General features: G+C 47.5%; 1 protein-coding gene across 7 annotated transcripts in view; it reads right to left on the bottom strand.

Moving 5' to 3' along the window:
* sdk2b (sidekick cell adhesion molecule 2b) overlaps window positions 1-19,771 on the bottom strand; it is a 178,570-nt gene that overhangs the window by 7,250 nt on the left and 151,549 nt on the right. For 4 of the 7 annotated variants that reach the window (XM_019865581.1, XM_019865585.1, XM_019865583.1 and 1 more), the window contains exons 1-34: window positions 15,932-16,008; window positions 14,590-14,706; window positions 13,988-14,155; window positions 13,811-13,913; window positions 12,773-12,949; window positions 12,513-12,649; window positions 11,677-11,824; window positions 10,943-11,083; window positions 9,930-10,111; window positions 9,703-9,818; window positions 9,255-9,450; window positions 9,078-9,176; window positions 8,675-8,866; window positions 8,283-8,404; window positions 7,938-8,047; window positions 7,529-7,679; window positions 6,188-6,425; window positions 5,868-5,983; window positions 5,599-5,788; window positions 5,360-5,458; window positions 5,098-5,292; window positions 4,739-4,940; window positions 4,510-4,613; window positions 4,357-4,427; window positions 4,132-4,264; window positions 3,647-3,703; window positions 3,468-3,569; window positions 3,163-3,278; window positions 2,578-2,764; window positions 2,312-2,449; window positions 1,892-2,104; window positions 1,689-1,814; window positions 342-506; window positions 93-233 (exon numbers count right to left, since the gene is read on the bottom strand). In XM_019865581.1, coding sequence (XP_019721140.1) covers window positions 93-233; window positions 342-506; window positions 1,689-1,814; window positions 1,892-2,104; window positions 2,312-2,449; window positions 2,578-2,764; window positions 3,163-3,278; window positions 3,468-3,569; window positions 3,647-3,703; window positions 4,132-4,264; window positions 4,357-4,427; window positions 4,510-4,613; window positions 4,739-4,940; window positions 5,098-5,292; window positions 5,360-5,458; window positions 5,599-5,788; window positions 5,868-5,983; window positions 6,188-6,425; window positions 7,529-7,679; window positions 7,938-8,047; window positions 8,283-8,404; window positions 8,675-8,866; window positions 9,078-9,176; window positions 9,255-9,450; window positions 9,703-9,818; window positions 9,930-10,111; window positions 10,943-11,083; window positions 11,677-11,824; window positions 12,513-12,649; window positions 12,773-12,949; window positions 13,811-13,913; window positions 13,988-14,155; window positions 14,590-14,706; window positions 15,932-15,998 — 4,819 coding nt within the window. In that variant the 5' untranslated portion in view covers window positions 15,999-16,008. Of the gene's footprint in view, window positions 1-92; window positions 234-341; window positions 507-1,688; window positions 1,815-1,891; window positions 2,105-2,311; window positions 2,450-2,577; window positions 2,765-3,162; window positions 3,279-3,467; window positions 3,570-3,646; window positions 3,704-4,131; window positions 4,265-4,356; window positions 4,428-4,509; window positions 4,614-4,738; window positions 4,941-5,097; window positions 5,293-5,359; window positions 5,459-5,598; window positions 5,789-5,867; window positions 5,984-6,187; window positions 6,426-7,528; window positions 7,680-7,937; window positions 8,048-8,282; window positions 8,405-8,674; window positions 8,867-9,077; window positions 9,177-9,254; window positions 9,451-9,702; window positions 9,819-9,929; window positions 10,112-10,942; window positions 11,084-11,676; window positions 11,825-12,512; window positions 12,650-12,772; window positions 12,950-13,810; window positions 13,914-13,987; window positions 14,156-14,589; window positions 14,707-15,931; window positions 16,009-16,579; window positions 16,697-17,921; window positions 18,117-18,361; window positions 18,446-19,329; window positions 19,521-19,595; window positions 19,708-19,771 lie in introns of those variants that run through there. The other 3 variants (XM_019865584.1, XM_019865587.1, XM_019865589.1) reach the window with 2 other exon arrangements.

Below are 19,771 nucleotides of genomic sequence, written 5' to 3'. Positions count from 1 at the left end.
ATATTGCAGAGGGAGGATAGAAAAAAAAAAAAAAAAAAAAAAAAAAAAAAAAAGTCCTAAAGCAACGCGGTTACCGTGTGGGTGGGCCTCACCTGATTCCGACTTCTTTGCATACTTCTTGCTCTGCCCTCGGATGATGAGGATGAAGACCAGCAGGAGGATGAAGATGAGCCCCACGAGGGCAACCACCACCAAGAACCACCACTCCTCGTAGAAGGGGGACACTTTTTGGGCTGGTAGTGTTATTTAAAAAAAAAAGGAGGAGGAGTCAAAGTTGTACTCCACTGGATTGATGAGTAACAACAGACGTCAAGATGAATGTTTATGGCAGAAAGTTGTACCTGATATGGAAGGAGTGGGAAGGCTCGGCGCGCCGTAACCGTAGTCGTTCACGCCGATCACTCGGAAGTCGTAGCTGACGCCCTGCTTCAGAATGTCCATGTTGAACGTGTGCGACGTCACTTCCTTGGGGATGTCCTTGATCAGGATGTCCCACAGGCCGTCGTCTGCAAAGCCAATAGAAACCGTGTCCTTGTTAAGGTGGGGCCAAACGTGTCGTTCGATTGATATTTCATATTTTCACTTCTTTACGACCATAGCGGTTATCGAATCGAGTTTCCTCTTGTAAATTCAAAGTAGGGATTCAAAATAAAGTTTCAAGTCCGGCGGAGGGTTTGCAGTTAGGGTATCAAATCAAGGGTTCAACCACAGTGAGAGGTTTTTAACCAAGGGTTAAGTCCAGGTGTGGGTTTTTGCCCTCTGCTCCTCGTGATCTCTTCCTTCTACTTCAGGTAAGTAGTTATGATGTAAATTTATCCTCATGGTTTGGGAACAGCGGGTCAAAAATAAGCAGAACCAAAGATTTACTTGTTCGACTTCACACTTGATGGGTGGGCAGAAACTCCAGTGATCCGACTGCTGTGTTTGTTTGTATAAACATAAAAAAGTCCGTTTTCCAGAATGTGTCCTCTTTAAGATAAACCGTGAGCAATCCATCTGTCTCGCAGCTCCGGCAGGCATAAAAAATAAAAATAAAAAACAGTGTGGGTAATATTTCAGTATTTCAGTGCTGCCAGAGAGCTTTAATTACATGCCTCCGCTGCCGGTTGTAAACACCACGCTAACTCTTAATGGGCCACACACGCACTCAAAGCAAACACAAGCGCAACTCATTAGTCACAATGCAATAAACACTGGAAAACATCCAAAAGTTGTCCTGCATGGAGAGGAGGCATTGTATCGAATGGGCAGAACGCAGCAGTCAAGGTCTTCGAACCAGCATGGCGGCTGCTGCCACGCCAAACGTGAGCACAGCCATCATTTTTTTTTTTTTTAATTGTAGCTGGAAACAACTGCATATTTGCAATCCAGAGAAGGCACGTTATTTTGTATGAGCAGCTGCCATGTTTTTGAGGATGTCCTTGATCAGGATGTCCCACAGGCCGTCGTCTGCAAAGCCAATAGAAACCGTGTCCTTGTTAAGGTGGGGCCAAACGGGCAATTTTGTATGCAAGATACATTATAAAGTCAAACTGCAATTCAATAACAAAGCTTGCTTGTCATAATATTGTCCGAACTGATCAATAAGCTCTTAAAAGGGCTCCGGAGGGCGAACGGGCGGCAGATGGTGACACTTGACACTGCTTTTCCTCCCTCGAAAGACTCCACCAAAATCTCGCCGCACTCACCAGAAGGCCTGGCTTCGATGACGTAGCGCGTAATCGGAGCGCGGCCCGGGTCACCGCTGGTCCAGTGGATGGTCAGCGCTGAGCCATAGCGAGTGATAAAGGGGTCTCCGGGAGGTCCCGGGGATCCTGCGAAGCAATCATAGAACTATTTTAAGCATTTCAAGTTAGGATAGAAAAAAAAAAAACATGGCGTCAGCAGCTACCTTCTCCGGGCCCGGTGGTGATGTTGGCCTCCACCTCGGGCCCGTACACAAAAGTCCGGGCGCGAATGCGGAAGTTGTATGTGGCGCCGTCAGCCAAGTCCTTGAGCTTGAGCCAGAGCGGGCCGCTGCCCTTCACGTCCATCATGACGGTCCGACTGACGCCTGGGGGGGAGGAGGGGGAGTGGAGACAGTCGGCACAGGTCGCGGAAGACTCTGCGCAAACATATCACATTTACAGCACTTCTTACCACAGGACAGACAATGCAATGCGGTTAGTCAGTCGTCGCGGTAAATTCACGCAGAAAAAAAAAAATCCGCCTTTAATCCAACATACATTTAAATTCATACTCAACCGCTTTTCAAGGTGTTATTATTTGCTAAGCCGAGCAACGGTGCGGAGAGGGAGGAGGAGAGTTATACCGTCTATGGGCGCGCAGGGTTCGTAGACCAGACGGTAGCCCTCGATGATGCCGTTAGGCAGGGCGGGCTCGCCCCACGACACGTTCACTGAGGAGGTGGTGAGCTCACTGAAGTGGATGAAGCTGGGGGCGCTGGGGGCTGAAACACAGAGGGCAGTACGGTACATACGCTTGCTGAAAACAAGTTTAGCGAAAAACAAAAAATGACTTTGTGGTAACTCTTGGCTCACCGTGCGTCCCAATATATGCCCAAATGAGCTTAGCTACCTGCTTGTTGAGTGCGCCCCCTGACGGCGGGGCTTCGTGGTCCGTCCCCGGCGGCGTTGAAGGGGGCCACGCTGATCATGTAGCTGGTGTAGCCGGTCAGGTTTTTCAGCTTGACGCTTCCCTCGGGCATGAACAGGGTCCGCAGACGCTCCGTCTCGTTCTTGCGCTGGGACTCCCAAAAGTAGACCTTTGGTGGGAGGAGTTACATTTGGAAGAATTAGTGACATATGTTGGAATTACCTCAGTTAGATCCATTTGGATGAATTGTTTTTTTTCTGGTATGAGTGAAATGTGGAGGAATTTTTTACAGCAAAATTAGTTTACATGTGGCTGATCGGTTACAGTTGGTAATCCAAAGTAGTTAACATTTGGCGCAATTATTGAATCAGTTCGATTCAGATGAATGAGATAAATTTGGTGAAAACAGCTGTTTTTAATAGTAGTTTTAGTTGGATGTTTTAAATACATTTGATGTGATGAGTTATATTTATTTGTAGTTCCATTTGGTTAAACGAGTACCCTATGGATGAATGAGTAACATCCAGTTGAAAATTCCTCTTCTTGAGGACCACTTTTTGTTTTTACCTTGTAACCTTGGATGTCGCCATTTTGAGCGCTGATTGGCGGCGGGTCCCATGTGACGTCTAGTTGGGTGGCACTGGCGGACTGAACGGCCACGTTCTGCGGAGGCGCCGTCGGAACTAAACACCACCACATCCCATTATTAGGAACTCACAAGAGGCATTATATGCTTAATAGAGCAGCAAATGATACGTTGCAGATAGTATAGCTTACAGGTCACATATACACACACATAACTGTCCTTTTATCTAAACTTCACCAAAGTTTGCCCACTACCGATACAATGCTTATTAAGAGCATGTACTCACCTGCTTCCCCGACAAACACTTCCTGGGGCGGGCTGGTGGGCCCCTCGCCCACGGCGTTGTACACGCTCATGCGGATCTCGTACCGCTTGTGCTTGCTCAGCTCTATGACAGTGTTGCGCGGCAAATTAGACCAGTCAAATCATACTTTGTGTGACTGTCGTGGTTGGTGTGAAACTTACTGTCCAGCTCGAACTGCGTCAGAGAGGCGTCGCTCAGATTGCGGATGCTGTACGGTGCTGTGTACGGGAGGTGAAGTCATTGAAATGTTCGGAATAAGATGTTAATATTACATTTAAAAGGTATCATTTTCAAATTATTCAAGGATGAAATGCGTACCATCAATATGAAATAAGTGAATAATTATGAGAACTCTTTTTGGGAGAATGTTGGAGGGAAACCGACGCAGGCACAGGGGAGAAACATGCAAACTCCACATCGCAGGCAGGGGCCCGGATTTGAACCCAGGACCTCGGAATTTTGAGCTAACCAATCATTCATGCATCATTCAGTAAAATTGAATCCTACATTGACATTTTGGTGGCTGTGTTGACAAAAGCACATAGTGCAGTACAGAAATGCTTACAGTAACTATGATAAGGAAATTGTTTCCGCCATCTAGTGGCTCATCTTTTAAATGCAGCCAATTTTTTTTTTTTGGTCTCACCCGTGAGGTCAGCCCACGCAGTCATGCTGTTGATGGCGTGGAGGGAGTAACCTCGGAGACGGTCGTACAGCAGCTCCCGATAACGGATGCGGAAGCCCAGCAGGATGCCGTTGATCCTCTCCTCGGGAGGCGGCTGAGAGTGGAGTACACAAGTGTCATTACCTCATTCGTATTCTTTTCAAAAAGAGAGAGAGGAAAAAAAAAAGTAACACGTCTTCTTTTTACCTTCCAGCGAATCAGCACTGACGTGGTGGTGTGAGGTGTGACGGAGAAGATGACGGGTGCTTCGTCCGGCGCTGGTGTGGTAAAGGACAGTAAAGGATCGAGTGGAATGAGCTGCATTTGACTCACTTGGGTTACATTTGGCGCATTGCCTACCATCCTGCAGAGTGGTGATGGCATCGCTCTCCTCGCTGTATTCGCTGTCCCCGATGTCGTTGGTCGCTTTCACTCGGAACTGATAGGACGTGAAGGGCTTCAGCCTTGGCACCACAAAGCATAGCAAAGTGTCTGATTATCATTATTATTATGACCACATATGTGCTGAGTACCAATTTTTTCCCCTTTTGCAAACAGAAAAAAAAAAATGCGATGATGAAACGGCTACCTGGAGACAACGTAGGCGGTGGCGTCATGGTTGACGGAAGCCGAATGCACGGTCCAGTTGCTGTCGGGGAGCTGGCGGAGCTGCACGGTGTAGTAGCGCACAGGCGAGAGGCCGTCGCTGCCGGGCTCCCACGACAGGAGAACGCGGCGGGCGCGCACGTCCTTCTGAGACACGGCGGGGCGGCTGGTGGGCTGCGGGCGAGCTGGAAGGGTGTGGGGGGAGATACAGTAGAGTTACGACCTAATAATGTTAACAGATAACATCCCTAACATTATATTTGAGTTGTTTATTTTTGTTGAAATGGACACAGATTTATAACAAAGCATGTAAAAACGTGATTCAACTTGACTTCACGTTACCTCGTTTCTCAGTGGTGACCACCAGCGCCTCAGCAGCCTTGCCCCAGCCCTTGCGCGTCTGCGCCGTGATGCGGAACACGTAGACGCATTCAGATTTGAGGCCGGTGACGGCGTACTGGCGGGCGCTGGGGCTGAGCACGTCCACGGTGGCGGTGTTGCCGTTGGTGGAGTTGAGGTGGTACGTGATCTGGTACGCTGGTACACGGGAAGAGGGCGACTCAAGTACAGTGCCGAGGACGAAAGATGACAAATCTCTGCTTACCCAGGATGATCCCGTTGGGTTGGGAGGGCGACTGCCAAATCAGACGAACCGAAGTGGTGCGCACCTCCGGGAACAGGATGCCCATCGGTGGTCCTGGCACTGCAGGAGGGAGATGATGTCATGATTACATTTTTAAAGCCATGCAACGCTTTCAATATCCTTCCGGACCCCGACTTAATCTTGCAAAGCCCCGTCCGTGGTGAACTTAGACGTCTAAGAGAATCATCCAAAATGTCTACCGTCATCCAGGGTCCTCTGAAAGATGGCCGGAGAACTGGGCCGTCCGTCTCCTACGCGGGTGAACGCCAGCACCTGGATCTCGTAGAGGACGTATTTGCCCAGACCCGTCAGCTGGACGCTGTGCGTGACGTTGCCCTCCACCATCCAGAACCGGGCGCCGCTGTCTGAGTCCTTCTCTTTGTACACCACCTGCCAAATGGCAGAGAATGAAAAGAAATTGCATAGAGCGGCGTGCCATGCAGTACACATCAAAAGTTGTCACCCAGACCTTGTAGCCTAAAATGAGTCCATTTCGGTCCGGTTCGGGTACTTCGGACCAGCGCACCAAGACGCTGCTGGAGGTGGTGGCGAAGGCCGACACGTTGGTGGGCCCGCAGGATGGCACTGAACAACAAATGTATATTTTTTTTTCATTCGCAAAAATGTCAGCAAATTGGCATTTACTTCTTAGCCTTTATCAAATGAACTGAAGTAATCGTGATGTTAAAATTTGGATAAAAAAAAAGAATCAAAAGCACTTCAGCATGTAGTGGTGAGCCTTAATGGCTAACGGGCTAGTCAAAGCTGACAAATAGAAAATAACCTCACCCGACTCCCGTGTCCGGCCTCTGATTGGCTGGCTCCAGGGTCCAAGTCCGATGCCATTGAGGGCCTGCACCCTCACCTCGTACTCGGTCCATTCCTCCAGGTCCTCGATCGTAAACTCCCTCTCCAAGCGGTCGGCGATGGCTTGGGTGAGCGGGCGACCCGATGAACCCGCCTTGGAGTACTCCACTCTGTAGCCCACCTGTTCGGCATTACCATTATACTCCCACTCAGGCAGAGGCTGCAGAGGGAGCGAGAGACTGAATTGAGAGTGCGTGGAGGGTGCGAAATGTGATTGACAGCCGCGCCTGGATATATCCTGTTTATACTTCGACCATGAATCGCACAGAGACGTTGACACCATATTGGATCTGGTAACGTAGCGCGACTGCCGCGTCATCCATCTACTGTTGCGAATGTACTCGCCGATTTACACCCAGAGCCAGACCTCATGAGATTAAAGCAGAATAATGACTATTGATTGTATTTGGCCATTATAACATCATTTTGCAAATAGACTTTGCTGACTTTGTGGCGAATAATACAGTGAATTCCCGCGGCGAAAGCAGCCTCCAAACAATGACATCTTTCCAATTTAATTAAAATTGGCCTGAAGTAATGACTCAGATTTTTCAAAGTTGCTCAGCGAGCTTTTCTAATACGATGTAGGCAGGGTTTGAAATTAACTTTTTTGCTCACCAGCCTATTATGCTGGTGACTCTCTAAAGTGAACAGCCAATCAGGATCTCCACCGGCCATTTTTTCAGCTCTGCTGTTTACCATAGTACATTATTTTTTAAACCTATTATTATTATTATTATTATTATTGTTATTATCATTCCGAAAACCTGATGTGCTCGAGAAAAATGAGCGGAGATTTGGAATCAATGCAAAAAAAAAAAGATCTTCAAAAAGTTGACAGGATTTGCAACGCTGATGAAAAAAAATGTAAAAACGTGTTGACCAATTACATACACAGATTGAGATTGATAATATCATAAAGTTTTCCACTTCCTCACAGCGAAGTGATGAGATTATTTGCTGAGTAACTCACAGCATTCAAAGTGTTACTTTGGTGTCATTTTGTTGCCAAAAACCAGTAAATTGAGGAGCTTTCTTTTGACAAAAGTAGTGCTTTGCTGCCATCTTGGCGTCAACAACGTCGAGATGAGTTGACCAGTTATCATTTACTCAAAAACAATGCTTTGCTTCTGCGCATCTTAAGAGTTGAGAACCTATTTGAAGTGAATTGCGCGGCTTCATTTGGATAAAAGCAGCATCCGGAAGTCGCTCAATGAGGCCTTTATAAATGTCAAAGGTCGCACCCATTCCGGCTCTGCTTACCATCCATCTTAACCACAGGCTGGTCTCACTGGCGGTGCGCAGCGTGACGTTGGCCGGGGCAACATCCGGAGGGGCAGGAAGCGTTTGGATCTTCCTGGAAGGTTGACTTGGGGGGCTGCTGCCCACAATGTTCACCTGACGCATACGGAACCTGGAGATTGAATTCCAATCAACCACCACATTGATGTCTTTTTCACCAGCATCTCGGTGCTCGAAACCCTACACCTGGTTAGACACCATTATTTCAAATCCGCACCGTGGCTAGAAACCCTGATATGAAACGCTCGCCATTCTTTGAAGCCCTAACTCAAAACCTTAGCTTCAACCCCCTAAGCTTGAAACCCAAACTAGAAACATTAAAATTAGCTTCAAACGTGAACTCCACTTTGCCCGCGTGATGTTTTCCTACCTGTAGAAGGTGTACGGATTGAGGCCAGGAACCTCCAGGGAGCGAGCGTCGGGTAGATTGGACACTTGGTGGACCATCACCCAGTCTTCATTGTCTCCCACAGCACCCACCTAAGACCACCGATCAGGGATCAGTATTAACCCATTTAAATTTAAATTTTTCCCAGACATTTAAAAGTCAAAATCAGGTGTCATTGGTAGCCCTTTTTAAGTAATCAGTAATAACATTTTTAATAGCCCTGTAAATTAAATCATGGTTGTCTTTCACAAATGTGACCGGTGGGATTAAATGGGTTAACATCACAAGTACAATCAGACGATATGCGATCAGGTGCTCCGAGCTCACCTGGGCTTCCACCTGCCAGCGGGAGATGGAAGTCTTGCCGTCGTAACCCGGCTTGAAGAGCAGGCTGACGGAGCGCGGGCCAATGTTGGAGATGGCGATGTTGGTGGGCGGGCCAGGAAGCTCTGGAAGGAAGCGGGAGGTTGACAAAATGTCACACGGGAGATTAGAAATAGACGATGGACAATATTTCGTATCGAAAGATGGGGAGGATTAAATTTAAGTGGGAAAAAAATACATGTTAGATTAGCTACATGCACAACATTTTTACAAAGATGATATGATAAAATTCAAAGTGACGAAAGCCGAAGGCATTGTCATCTTTTGTTGGCTCTTCAAAAATCTTTTGTAAAAATGAAAGACAGATGGAGGTCAGACCACATCCCCGAACTGACCTGGCGGGACGCCCGACGAGATGGTGGAGGATGACAGCAAGCCTTGTCCCTTGGATGTCATGGCGGCCACCTCAATGGTGTACGTGGTGAGCGCGGTGAGTCCAGTGACGCGGTACTCCAGGGTGACGCTCGGCAGGTAGTGGGTGACCCGCGTGTTGGTGCGGTTGAACTCCTCCCACGAGATGCGGTAGCCTGATGACAGCAACAGACACGGTAGGATGTCAGTCAACAAATATGGCATCAGTCGGGGAAAAAAATGTGTTTAAAATAATTATGTAGAGTACATGAAATAAGACGACACACAAAAAAAATTGAAATAAATAACATCAGGGAGATCATGACGATTAATGATTTACGAAATACATAAGAGGAGAGGATGATGTCTGTGTATGTGTGCGCAAACCTGTGAGAATGCCGTTCTTCTCGCTAGGTTCGCTCCAGCTGACTTTGAGCGATGTGTCGAGAATCTCGGTGAAGCTCAGGTGGCCAACGGCACCCGGTGCTAAATGCAAAAAATAAAAATTAAAATAAGCATAAGAAGGGCATCATCCCCTTTCATTTCTCCTCGCCGCCCACTTACTGTCCTCGTGCGTCATGACAAGTTTGGGAGGGCTGCGGGGTCCGTCGCCCGGCGTGGTGAAGCACAGTGCCGATGTGTAGTAGTTGCTGAACTTCTTCAGGCCCGTCACGTAGCCCACATGCACGGCGTCCTGGAAGTTGGGCCGCACCGTCACCGCCGTCGCCTCGCGCTCCTTGCCGGGCTCCCATGCCAGCAGCTGGGCGGGATTTAAGACCAACTCTCAGCATTTGTATACATTTTTAAGGACGAGTGCTTGCTTCTTCAAGCCATGCCAGGAGTCCTGGCCAAGAACATAATTTCCATCCCGCAAATTAAGCATGCTTCTCTCCCAGCCTTATCTCAGTTTGGCCACAAGAATGAGAAACATGTCCTTTTGACGGTGTTAACACGCGATGCTTGAACGACGCTGCGAGCAGCTATAATTGGTGGCGCCCGTACGCCCGCCCACCTTGTAGCCCTGGTTGATGCCGTTGATGAACTGCGGGTTGGGCGCGGTCCACGTAAAGCGGATCGCCGTGGAGTTGACGGCCTCGGCTTGCACGTTGCCCGGGGCGATCGTCGGCACTGGGGTGGGAGGAGGGACACAGGAACATAAAAAAAAAAACATATCAACTTCAGATCGATGGATGGATGATAGACAGAAAGACAATTATAAATTTAACATGAATAAATTACCTCCCTGCAGTGTCCACTCTGTGACCTTGTGGCTGAAGGCGCCCAGGCCCGCCACGTTGTAGGCAGCCACCTCAATTTCGTAGTTGGTCCAGATGATGAGGTCCTCCAGCAGTAGCGTGGTCACGTCCGGGCTGGAGATGTTCTTGATCTGGTAGTCCACCGGCAGCCCCGTCAGACGGTATCTGACGCAAAACACACACACGCAGACAAACAGCGGCATGAATAAGTGAAACTGTGCAGTGCAACCGAGTCTCCGCTAGGGGGAAACAGAGGCCCAACAAAATAAATCACATACTTGTATGTTAGCGGTTCTGACTACAAAGGAGGATGAACCAAGATGGAATAAAGAAAACAAGGGTGAGTTCTTTCAGGAAGGGCATCCTGCATAAAAACTGCCCCCCCCCAAAAAAAAAAATCATGTAAACGACTTGCTGTGGTGCCCAATGATACAACAACAACTACTGTTGTATTAAAGGAGAACATCTATCTATCTCTCTATTATATTAATGAAGAAACATTTTCGAGTGACAAAAGTCGTGTCATAAGTTTTGGGGGGAAAAAATAAAATATTTTACGAATTACACTGTATTTTTCGAAATAAATGTGTACAATTTTAAAATGAGGTCACATTTTATTGCGATGAAAGTTGTATTTTTCCAATCATAAAGTCATTAAAAAATATATTCATATTTTTAAGAAAAATGTAGTAATTCGAAAATGATCGTCAAATAGTTGAGTAAAAATATATAAATTGGAAACTGGTGAAGACAGTTTTAATATAAATGCATTGGATTTTTTTTTAACCCTCCAAAAAAAGAGAAGCATTTTTCCTGTGTCGAGTGGATGGCTACCATTTGAGAGGAGGACAATTGTATCTTTTCTATTAAAAAAATATATATATACATATAGCATTTATCCAATCCGATATTATACAACACCAACAACAACAAAACAGTCAATTGCCAAACAAATGAAAGCGGTGCTTTATGAGTCAATTTCCGGCTCGGTCTTACCGTACTGTGTAGCCCCGCAGGATGCCGTTCTGGTGGCTCTCGGGCGGCGGCTGCCACTGGATCATGATGGACTGGTTGGTGCGACCGCTTGCGATGACGTTCTGAGGAGGAGCGCTGGGAGGCTCCTCTGGCAACGACACGCTACAACACACAGCAAATGCAAACACAAGTTCATTTCAGGCTTCTTCAGAAAGTGATGGATGAGTCATTGAGAAGGCCCTGGAATAAAATAGCCCCAGGTATGAGTCCTCAAATTTGGTGTCGACATTTGTGGCCTTCCAATTGCTCCCCTGGCACAAAAAAATCACTCCAAGTTTTTAAAAATCCCACCCCAAATTCTTTCGGGACTTCAACAGCCAGTTCTATAAATAAGTCTACACAGTGTATACATTGCAGGTTCCCAATGTATCGCATGGGATGACAACTACATCAGACTAAATCGTTTTTCTCCGAGGCGACATGGCAGGCTCACAGCAGTGTGTTTACAAGTGACAACGTGTTGTTTGTTTGTTTGTGTGTGCGTGCTTGCGTGCATGCGTGCGCTCTGTCGGGCTATACGGGCTCCCATCCCTCCTTGCCGACTCTTGACTGAAAGGATCACTCAAAGCCGTTGCCATGGAAACAGGCTTCCCGATTTACCGACAAGTTTTTCAACTCAAAAGACCGCCTGCCGTCTGTCAACCTTCATGACCAGAAATGCCGATAGCGTGTTGCACCGCGAGCTAGCAGCTCACCGCTCCGTCTCCTTGCTGAACTGGCCCTTGCCCACGTCGTTGACGGCGCACAGGCGGAACTGGTAGGAGCGCGCCGGGATCAGGCCACTGACAGTTACCGCAGACGACTCGGGTTCGATGCTGGCCAGCAGGATGGCCCAGGGAGCGTCTGCAAATTACCACATCATGATCAGCAACACTGGGTTGCATTTTTTTTCTCCTAACACACATACAAATGACAAAGATTGTCATACTTTCAGAATAATGTTGTATTTTTCAAGTAAAAAAAAAATTGTATCAAAATAGAGTCAAATCTTTTCATATTTTTCAGAATACAGTTGCATTCTTTTGAGAATAAAGTTATTTTTCTGATGCAAAGTCGAACGCCTCTTCGCAAGTTAACATCCTAAGCAAGTTAACCGGTGGGCCTGCTGTGTGCACATCAGCGAGAATATTCAACAGCTCTCACGCAACAACGCCGCTTTTGTGTCAAGGCACTTTGTTCCCCCCACCAAATACGAAAAGTGATAGACACCCTTAATGACCGGTACTGATCTTAAATTCTTTTTCAACTTCCTGGCGGGGCACATGGCGCGCTAACAGGCCTGTAGGAGTGACGACACATGAGTGTGACGGCTTGAAATCGAAACGAGCACAGTACTACATACGGGGAGTTCAAAAAAATATATAAATTCCAAAAACAAAAGTTTAACTCAGTGCTCATACGAAACCGCACACGGCTGTGTTGTGGTGTTTGCATTGACTGCAACTTGTTTGAAATTAAAGCGGCTTAGCTTCAGCCTGCCCTGTTACGCTTCCTTTAGCGCACACTACAAAATAGGGCAAGGGTAACCTACTGTTCTCCGACACCTCCAGGATGTAGCGCATCAGCGGGCTGTTGCCGTCGAAGGCCTTGGCCCAGGTCAGGTCAATGGCGCGCCGCTCAGACCTGCTCAGCACAGCCGCGGGGTTCTCGGGCGCATGAGGCAGCTGCCTGCGGTGAACGACACAGACAACAATTACTGACTTTAAGGGGAACTAAACGGCAAAAACACAACACATGGCACCTTAATCTGTAAATTTGTGTGTGTGTGTGTGTGCGTGTGTATACATTCACCTAACGCGGAGGTGGGCGCTGCGTGAATCGTTGCCACCGACCGAGGTGACCCGGCAGGTGTAGGTGCCAATGTCGCCGGACCACGTCTGCGAGATGTGTAGGGTGCCATCGGCGTCCTGCTGCACGCGCGGGATGGCGTGCACGTTGATGACCACGCCCTCTTTCTCCCACACGTGCCTGTGGCGGGGCACCCAAGAGGTCACGAGAGGACTACAGTGATCCCTCGCTATTTCGCGGTTCGTTTATCGCGGCTTCAGTGCATCGCGGATTTTTTCCAACATATTCATTAAAAAAAAAAAAAAATAAAATAAATAAATAATCATATACATGGAGTACAGTACTGTATATGTTGCTCTATGTGACTCGTTGTTGTTTTGCAGCTTCTTGTGGACCGTTTGCGGACTTTAAAAAAAACCCCATTTTGAACCTGTATATGTTTATTGGTCGCTACTTCGCGGATTTTCGTTTATCGCGGGTGGTTTTGGTCCCCATTAACCGCGATAAATGAGGCATTACTGTATTTCATAAAATTGTATTTAATTACACCATGCATGCTCGCACTCATTTGTGCACACATGTGTGTGTGTGTGTGTGTGTGTGTGTGTGTATTATTTCGCAATGACAGTGCAGACAACACACAAACATAAATCGATTAGGATTCAGTTACTGATCAGGCCAAAATGTTGATATTTGAAAATGTCGCAATTTTTGTAAATATAGAAGAAATAATTCCAACACTTTACACAGTCAAAAGTACACTGCAATTTCTGTTTGGAAAATATTTCAAAAACACATATCCTATTTTATTGGCTTTATTCTTGCATTTTATGACTGCCATTACGGGAGAACATGCTCGGAATGATAATTAGTTTGCATCGCGCATTGCAAAGAAGCAGCAGCAGCAAACACCACGGGTCTTAAAGTTTGTTCACTTTTATTCAGCCCTGAACTGTGGAGTTACTTTATTCCGGAGGGCTTTATACCATCCGCCCCAGAAGGTCGCCCAGTGAATCAAGCCGCTTGAATGCGTTGGCCTACCTGACATTCACGCTGGGATCGTGCGTGACACCGCAGGTCAGCGCGGCCTTGGTGCCTTTGATGATGCTCTGGTCCTGCGGGGGCGTCGTGATCCGGGTTCGAGCTGAGGAGGCGGAGGAGGGGAGAGATGACAGAATGTTCCGGAACTACGAGAAGCGATAACGCTCTTCTACTTACCCCAGACAATGAGGTCAGCCGACGCCTCGTCGATGCCGCGCGAGTTGCTGGCCATGCAGGTATACGTGCCGGCGTCGGAGATGTGCGAGGGCGAGATGAGCAGGCTGCCCGACTCCAGCAGGGTGAAACGGGGCAGCTGCACCGAACCGCTCGCCAGGACACGCTCGCCTGATGGATATGAGGCAACGAGGACGTCAAGAGTTTGTCAAGTTTGTCCATTGTGTCCAAGTTGATCTCGCTACACATATAAGCAATGTTATGTTGTGTAAAAAAAATAAAATCAGAGGATGATATTCAGTACGCCCGATGAGTTGGCTGCCTGAACGGGCCGCCATGGCTAAATGTAACGCTTGAGCGGAATAGGAGCTCGAAGTGGATCACGAGGAGAAACCGGGACAATGTTTTTTTTCCCCATTGTGATGCAAAAGAAGAAAAGCCCGGTGCAGGATAAACCTTTGGGATCCAAGCCGGCTTTAGCCGGTAAGCCGCCACAAACTATCCCCCCGTGTGTAATAGATAACATACGTTATAATCCCTCGCTGCGCACGTGACTCTGTGTGTGTGTGTGTGTGTGTGTGTGTGTGTGTGTGTGCAATGCAAACCTTTTTGCCAGGTGATAGCTGGTCTCGGAGCACCGGAAGTCTCACAGTGCAGGATGACGGACATCCCGTCAATCACGGTGCTGTCGGAGGGTCCGGCTGTGATGTTGGGAGCGATACCTGCGATGGACGCACACACGCACAGACAAACACACACACACACACACAGACACACACACAGACGAGGAATAAGTAAAATATTGCAACAAGAGAAGGTAAGTAAGAGGCAAGGGAGTAATCCCACTGAGTGTACTGTAAGCCAAGCCTCTTGAATTTTTGAGTCTGCCCTCAAGTGTCGTCCGTGATTCCTACGACACGTCCTTCACCTTCATGCCGTGCCAAACAATCTAAAAAAAAATAAATGCTTGCATTTCTAGAAGTCATGTCTTCTGTGGGAATGCAGAGAACGCTATCAGCGAGCCAACTAAATAGATGAATTGAAGTGAGAAGCGGAAAAGAAAATCAGCGAACAACTCCATCCCCAAAAAAGAAATAAATGAGCCCCTTAGTGGGTGGAAGCATCTTGGAATGGCATCCAGGCAATGTGATTGGACGCCGGAAATGCTTTGAGATGATGACAGTCAGGGCACCACCGTTTTCATTTTATTTTGATCAACTTCAGCAAAAGTAAATTTAATCAAAATGAGAAAAAAATACAGTAGTGACAAGAGACAGGCGCACGCATTTTTTTTCTGATGCACTTGTGGATGCCGCAGTAAACGCCATCATTTTGCGTCCTGAGGGCTATCCCAGCTGTCTCTGGGCAGTAGGTGGGGGACACCCTGAACTAGTTGCCAGCCAATCGCGGGGCAAATAGAGACAACCATTTGTGCTCACAATCACATCTAAGGACAATTCAAAGCGTCCAATCAACCTACCGTGCATGTTTTTGGAATGTGGGAGGAAACCGGAGTACCCGCAAAAAACCCACACAGAGAACATGCAAATTGGATGGATTGGTTGGATTTGAAGCCCTGACCTCTGCACAGCGAGGCAGATGTGCTCAGCAGTCCACCATGTGCCGCCGAATTTCATCAATTTTAACCAAATTATTTAACACAATAATAACGCAATTTCATTTCAAAACAGTGTGGTGAAAAAAGATCATTAAAAAAAACATCCCCAAATCATGAAAATCCTCAACTATTTGTGTTATCACCTTGAACAGAAAGCTGTTGTGCAGCCGTTTTTCAAAAATAATTGGAAAATCAACCATTGCTTGCTTGATTGACTTTAGTGTGCTTAATAATTCAAGTCAAATAATTTCAAAGCGCACCGCTGCTGAAGATTGATCGACCCGAAACGCACAATTCTGTCTTGGATGTCATTCTTTGGAAGCACTCACTGGTGACGGCGAGATACGTGTTGGTCTGAACCTCGCCCGCCGCGTTCCTGGCAAAGCACTGGAACATGCCGGTGTCGTCGGGCAGCCGCGCGAGTTGCTGGCCATGCAGGTATACGTGCCGGCGTCGGAGATGTGCGAGGGCGAGATGAGCAGGCTGCCCGACTCCAGCAGGGTGAAACGGGGCAGCTGCACCGAACCGCTCGCCAGGACACGCTCGCCTGATGGATATGAGGCAACGAGGACGTCAAGAGTTTGTCAAGTTTGTCCATTGTGTCCAAGTTGATCTCGCTACACATATAAGCAATGTTATGTTGTGTAAAAAAAATAAAATCAGAGGATGATATTCAGTACGCCCGATGAGTTGGCTGCCTGAACGGGCCGCCATGGCTAAATGTAACGCTTGAGCGGAATAGGAGCTCGAAGTGGATCACGAGGAGAAACCGGGACAATGTTTTTTTTCCCCATTGTGATGCAAAAGAAGAAAAGCCCGGTGCAGGATAAACCTTTGGGATCCAAGCCGGCTTTAGCCGGTAAGCCGCCACAAACTATCCCCCCGTGTGTAATAGATAACATACGTTATAATCCCTCGCTGCGCACGTGACTCTGTGTGTGTGTGTGTGTGTGTGTGTGTGTGTGTGCAATGCAAACCTTTTTGCCAGGTGATAGCTGGTCTCGGAGCACCGGAAGTCTCACAGTGCAGGATGACGGACATCCCGTCAATCACGGTGCTGTCGGAGGGTCCGGCTGTGATGTTGGGAGCGATACCTGCGATGGACGCACACACGCACAGACAAACACACACACACACACACAGACACACACACAGACGAGGAATAAGTAAAATATTGCAACAAGAGAAGGTAAGTAAGAGGCAAGGGAGTAATCCCACTGAGTGTACTGTAAGCCAAGCCTCTTGAATTTTTGAGTCTGCCCTCAAGTGTCGTCCGTGATTCCTACGACACGTCCTTCACCTTCATGCCGTGCCAAACAATCTAAAAAAAAATAAATGCTTGCATTTCTAGAAGTCATGTCTTCTGTGGGAATGCAGAGAACGCTATCAGCGAGCCAACTAAATAGATGAATTGAAGTGAGAAGCGGAAAAGAAAATCAGCGAACAACTCCATCCCCAAAAAAGAAATAAATGAGCCCCTTAGTGGGTGGAAGCATCTTGGAATGGCATCCAGGCAATGTGATTGGACGCCGGAAATGCTTTGAGATGATGACAGTCAGGGCACCACCGTTTTCATTTTATTTTGATCAACTTCAGCAAAAGTAAATTTAATCAAAATGAGAAAAAAATACAGTAGTGACAAGAGACAGGCGCACGCATTTTTTTTCTGATGCACTTGTGGATGCCGCAGTAAACGCCATCATTTTGCGTCCTGAGGGCTATCCCAGCTGTCTCTGGGCAGTAGGTGGGGGACACCCTGAACTAGTTGCCAGCCAATCGCGGGGCAAATAGAGACAACCATTTGTGCTCACAATCACATCTAAGGACAATTCAAAGCGTCCAATCAACCTACCGTGCATGTTTTTGGAATGTGGGAGGAAACCGGAGTACCCGCAAAAAACCCACACAGAGAACATGCAAATTGGATGGATTGGTTGGATTTGAAGCCCTGACCTCTGCACAGCGAGGCAGATGTGCTCAGCAGTCCACCATGTGCCGCCGAATTTCATCAATTTTAACCAAATTATTTAACACAATAATAACGCAATTTCATTTCAAAACAGTGTGGTGAAAAAAGATCATTAAAAAAAACATCCCCAAATCATGAAAATCCTCAACTATTTGTGTTATCACCTTGAACAGAAAGCTGTTGTGCAGCCGTTTTTCAAAAATAATTGGAAAATCAACCATTGCTTGCTTGATTGACTTTAGTGTGCTTAATAATTCAAGTCAAATAATTTCAAAGCGCACCGCTGCTGAAGATTGATCGACCCGAAACGCACAATTCTGTCTTGGATGTCATTCTTTGGAAGCACTCACTGGTGACGGCGAGATACGTGTTGGTCTGAACCTCGCCCGCCGCGTTCCTGGCAAAGCACTGGAACATGCCGGTGTCGTCGGGCAGGAGGCCGTTGACCTGCAGGCTGCCGCCGGTCAACACCCGGTACCGCGGCGTTTTGACCGGGTCGATGGGCGTGGCGTCCTTGTACCACACGATGTCTGGTGGGGGCACACCTGTGGGCGGGGCGGAAAATTTCTGTAAATGTCATCAAGTAAATTTTTTTATTTTTTTAACCCAACTACTGTATATTTAAATTTCCTATTCAGAACCAACCTTCATTTTTTGGTATCTTCCTGTTTAGTTTTCATTTCATTTTTAATCATTGAATGAATACACCTGGAACATTCCCAACATTGAAAAATGACCACAATGTTGCAATCCTATTCACGCCGCGCAAACAGAGAAAATAGGTATTCACCTCGCGCTTGACAGGGGATGTCCACCACCTTCTCCATCTCAGCCGTGATGTGCTTCTCGGGCTCCTTGATGAACTGCGGCGGCTCTGGGAAGAAGACAGGAGAATGGAAGAAACGCCACGGTGATGTAATCCGAAATCCCACAGCAGCAATCCACAAAGTTTCAAACGAGAACTGACAGATTTAATTGGAGGGGCAAGAAAAAAAAAAAAAAAAAAAGGACTCGGCCCAGTGGGGTTAGCAAAAACAAACAGAAAAAAATAAGACGACGTTAAAAGTCAGATGGAGAGACATTTGGTATTCCGCCTCAGTTTTAGGCCATAACCTTCAAACGGGCAGCAGGGGAGGCTGGCGTCAGTAGACGGCATTCAAAGGGAAAAAAGTTAAGCGCACCTTGCTCTTTGAATGCCATCGCAACCTTGACGCCATCAAAGCATTTGAAAGTGACTCGGGCATGCATTTGGCTTTCGCCAGGGGCGGCCGACTTAATGGCGGCTTCACAGGCGACACCTTTTGTTCGTGTTCTGGACTGGCTACAGAGCCGTGACGCTGAGGACGGTTGGCTGAAAAAAGGGCAATGGGCGGCAAAAAATCAAAACAAATAAAGAAATCAATTTGGGGTGGAATAGTGAAGCTTTTGGACTACAGGGTTGCGATACGGGATTGGGTTTGAGTTTTGACAATCCTCCCCAACCGTTGGAAAAAGTTTGGTCGTAAACGACAGTTACCTCGATCGTTTTGATGTCAACCACTTGAATACCAATTCAAAGGGACCCTTGAAAATACGCAAGGATGCTGCTGTTGCCTTTGATAGTTTGGATTTCAAAACACCTTCAATCCGACGGCGTCGAGATTTAATGAAGCCACGGATTTGACCTTGATCCCAAAATATTCTTCAAAATCTTCTTCGAAGTCATTTTAAAGACAGTCTGGTTCTCGACAAAAATGGTTTTAAAAAGGTGTGGCTCACCGAGCACGCGCAGGTACGCGCCGGCGCTGACGGATGGCACGCTGCTACTGCGAAGCACGGCCTCGCACTCGTAGTAGCCGGCGTCGGCCACCAGGGGGCTCAGGATGGTCAGCCGACGGTTGAAGTCGCTCAGCCCGCTTCGGACCACGACGCCGTTCTTCCGCCAGGTGATGCTCAGCTTGATGAGAGGCCTGCAGAGTGACGAGCAGATGTTGTCTTTTTGCAAGTCTACATTCTGGAGTTCGTTTTTTTTTGTGTGTTTTCACCTGGCGTTTGCCACACACTCCATGGTGACTTCCGACGTTCCCGTGACGACGCTGGTGTTCCTTGGCGGGATGATGATGGTGGGTGCGATGGGGTCCGCCGGGCCTCCGACATCTGCAGGCAAACAACGCACGCCTTTGTGCGCAACTCTTGTACGAATTTGATCTTAGCATAAGCG

Source organism: Hippocampus comes, unplaced genomic scaffold, assembly GCF_001891065.2.
Source record: "Hippocampus comes isolate QL1 unplaced genomic scaffold, H_comes_QL1_v1.1 scaffold58, whole genome shotgun sequence".
Classification (NCBI taxonomy): domain Eukaryota; kingdom Metazoa; phylum Chordata; class Actinopteri; order Syngnathiformes; family Syngnathidae; genus Hippocampus; species Hippocampus comes.
Note: the sequence above shows the minus strand (reverse complement) of the source record. Positions and strands in the feature narration are given on the sequence as shown.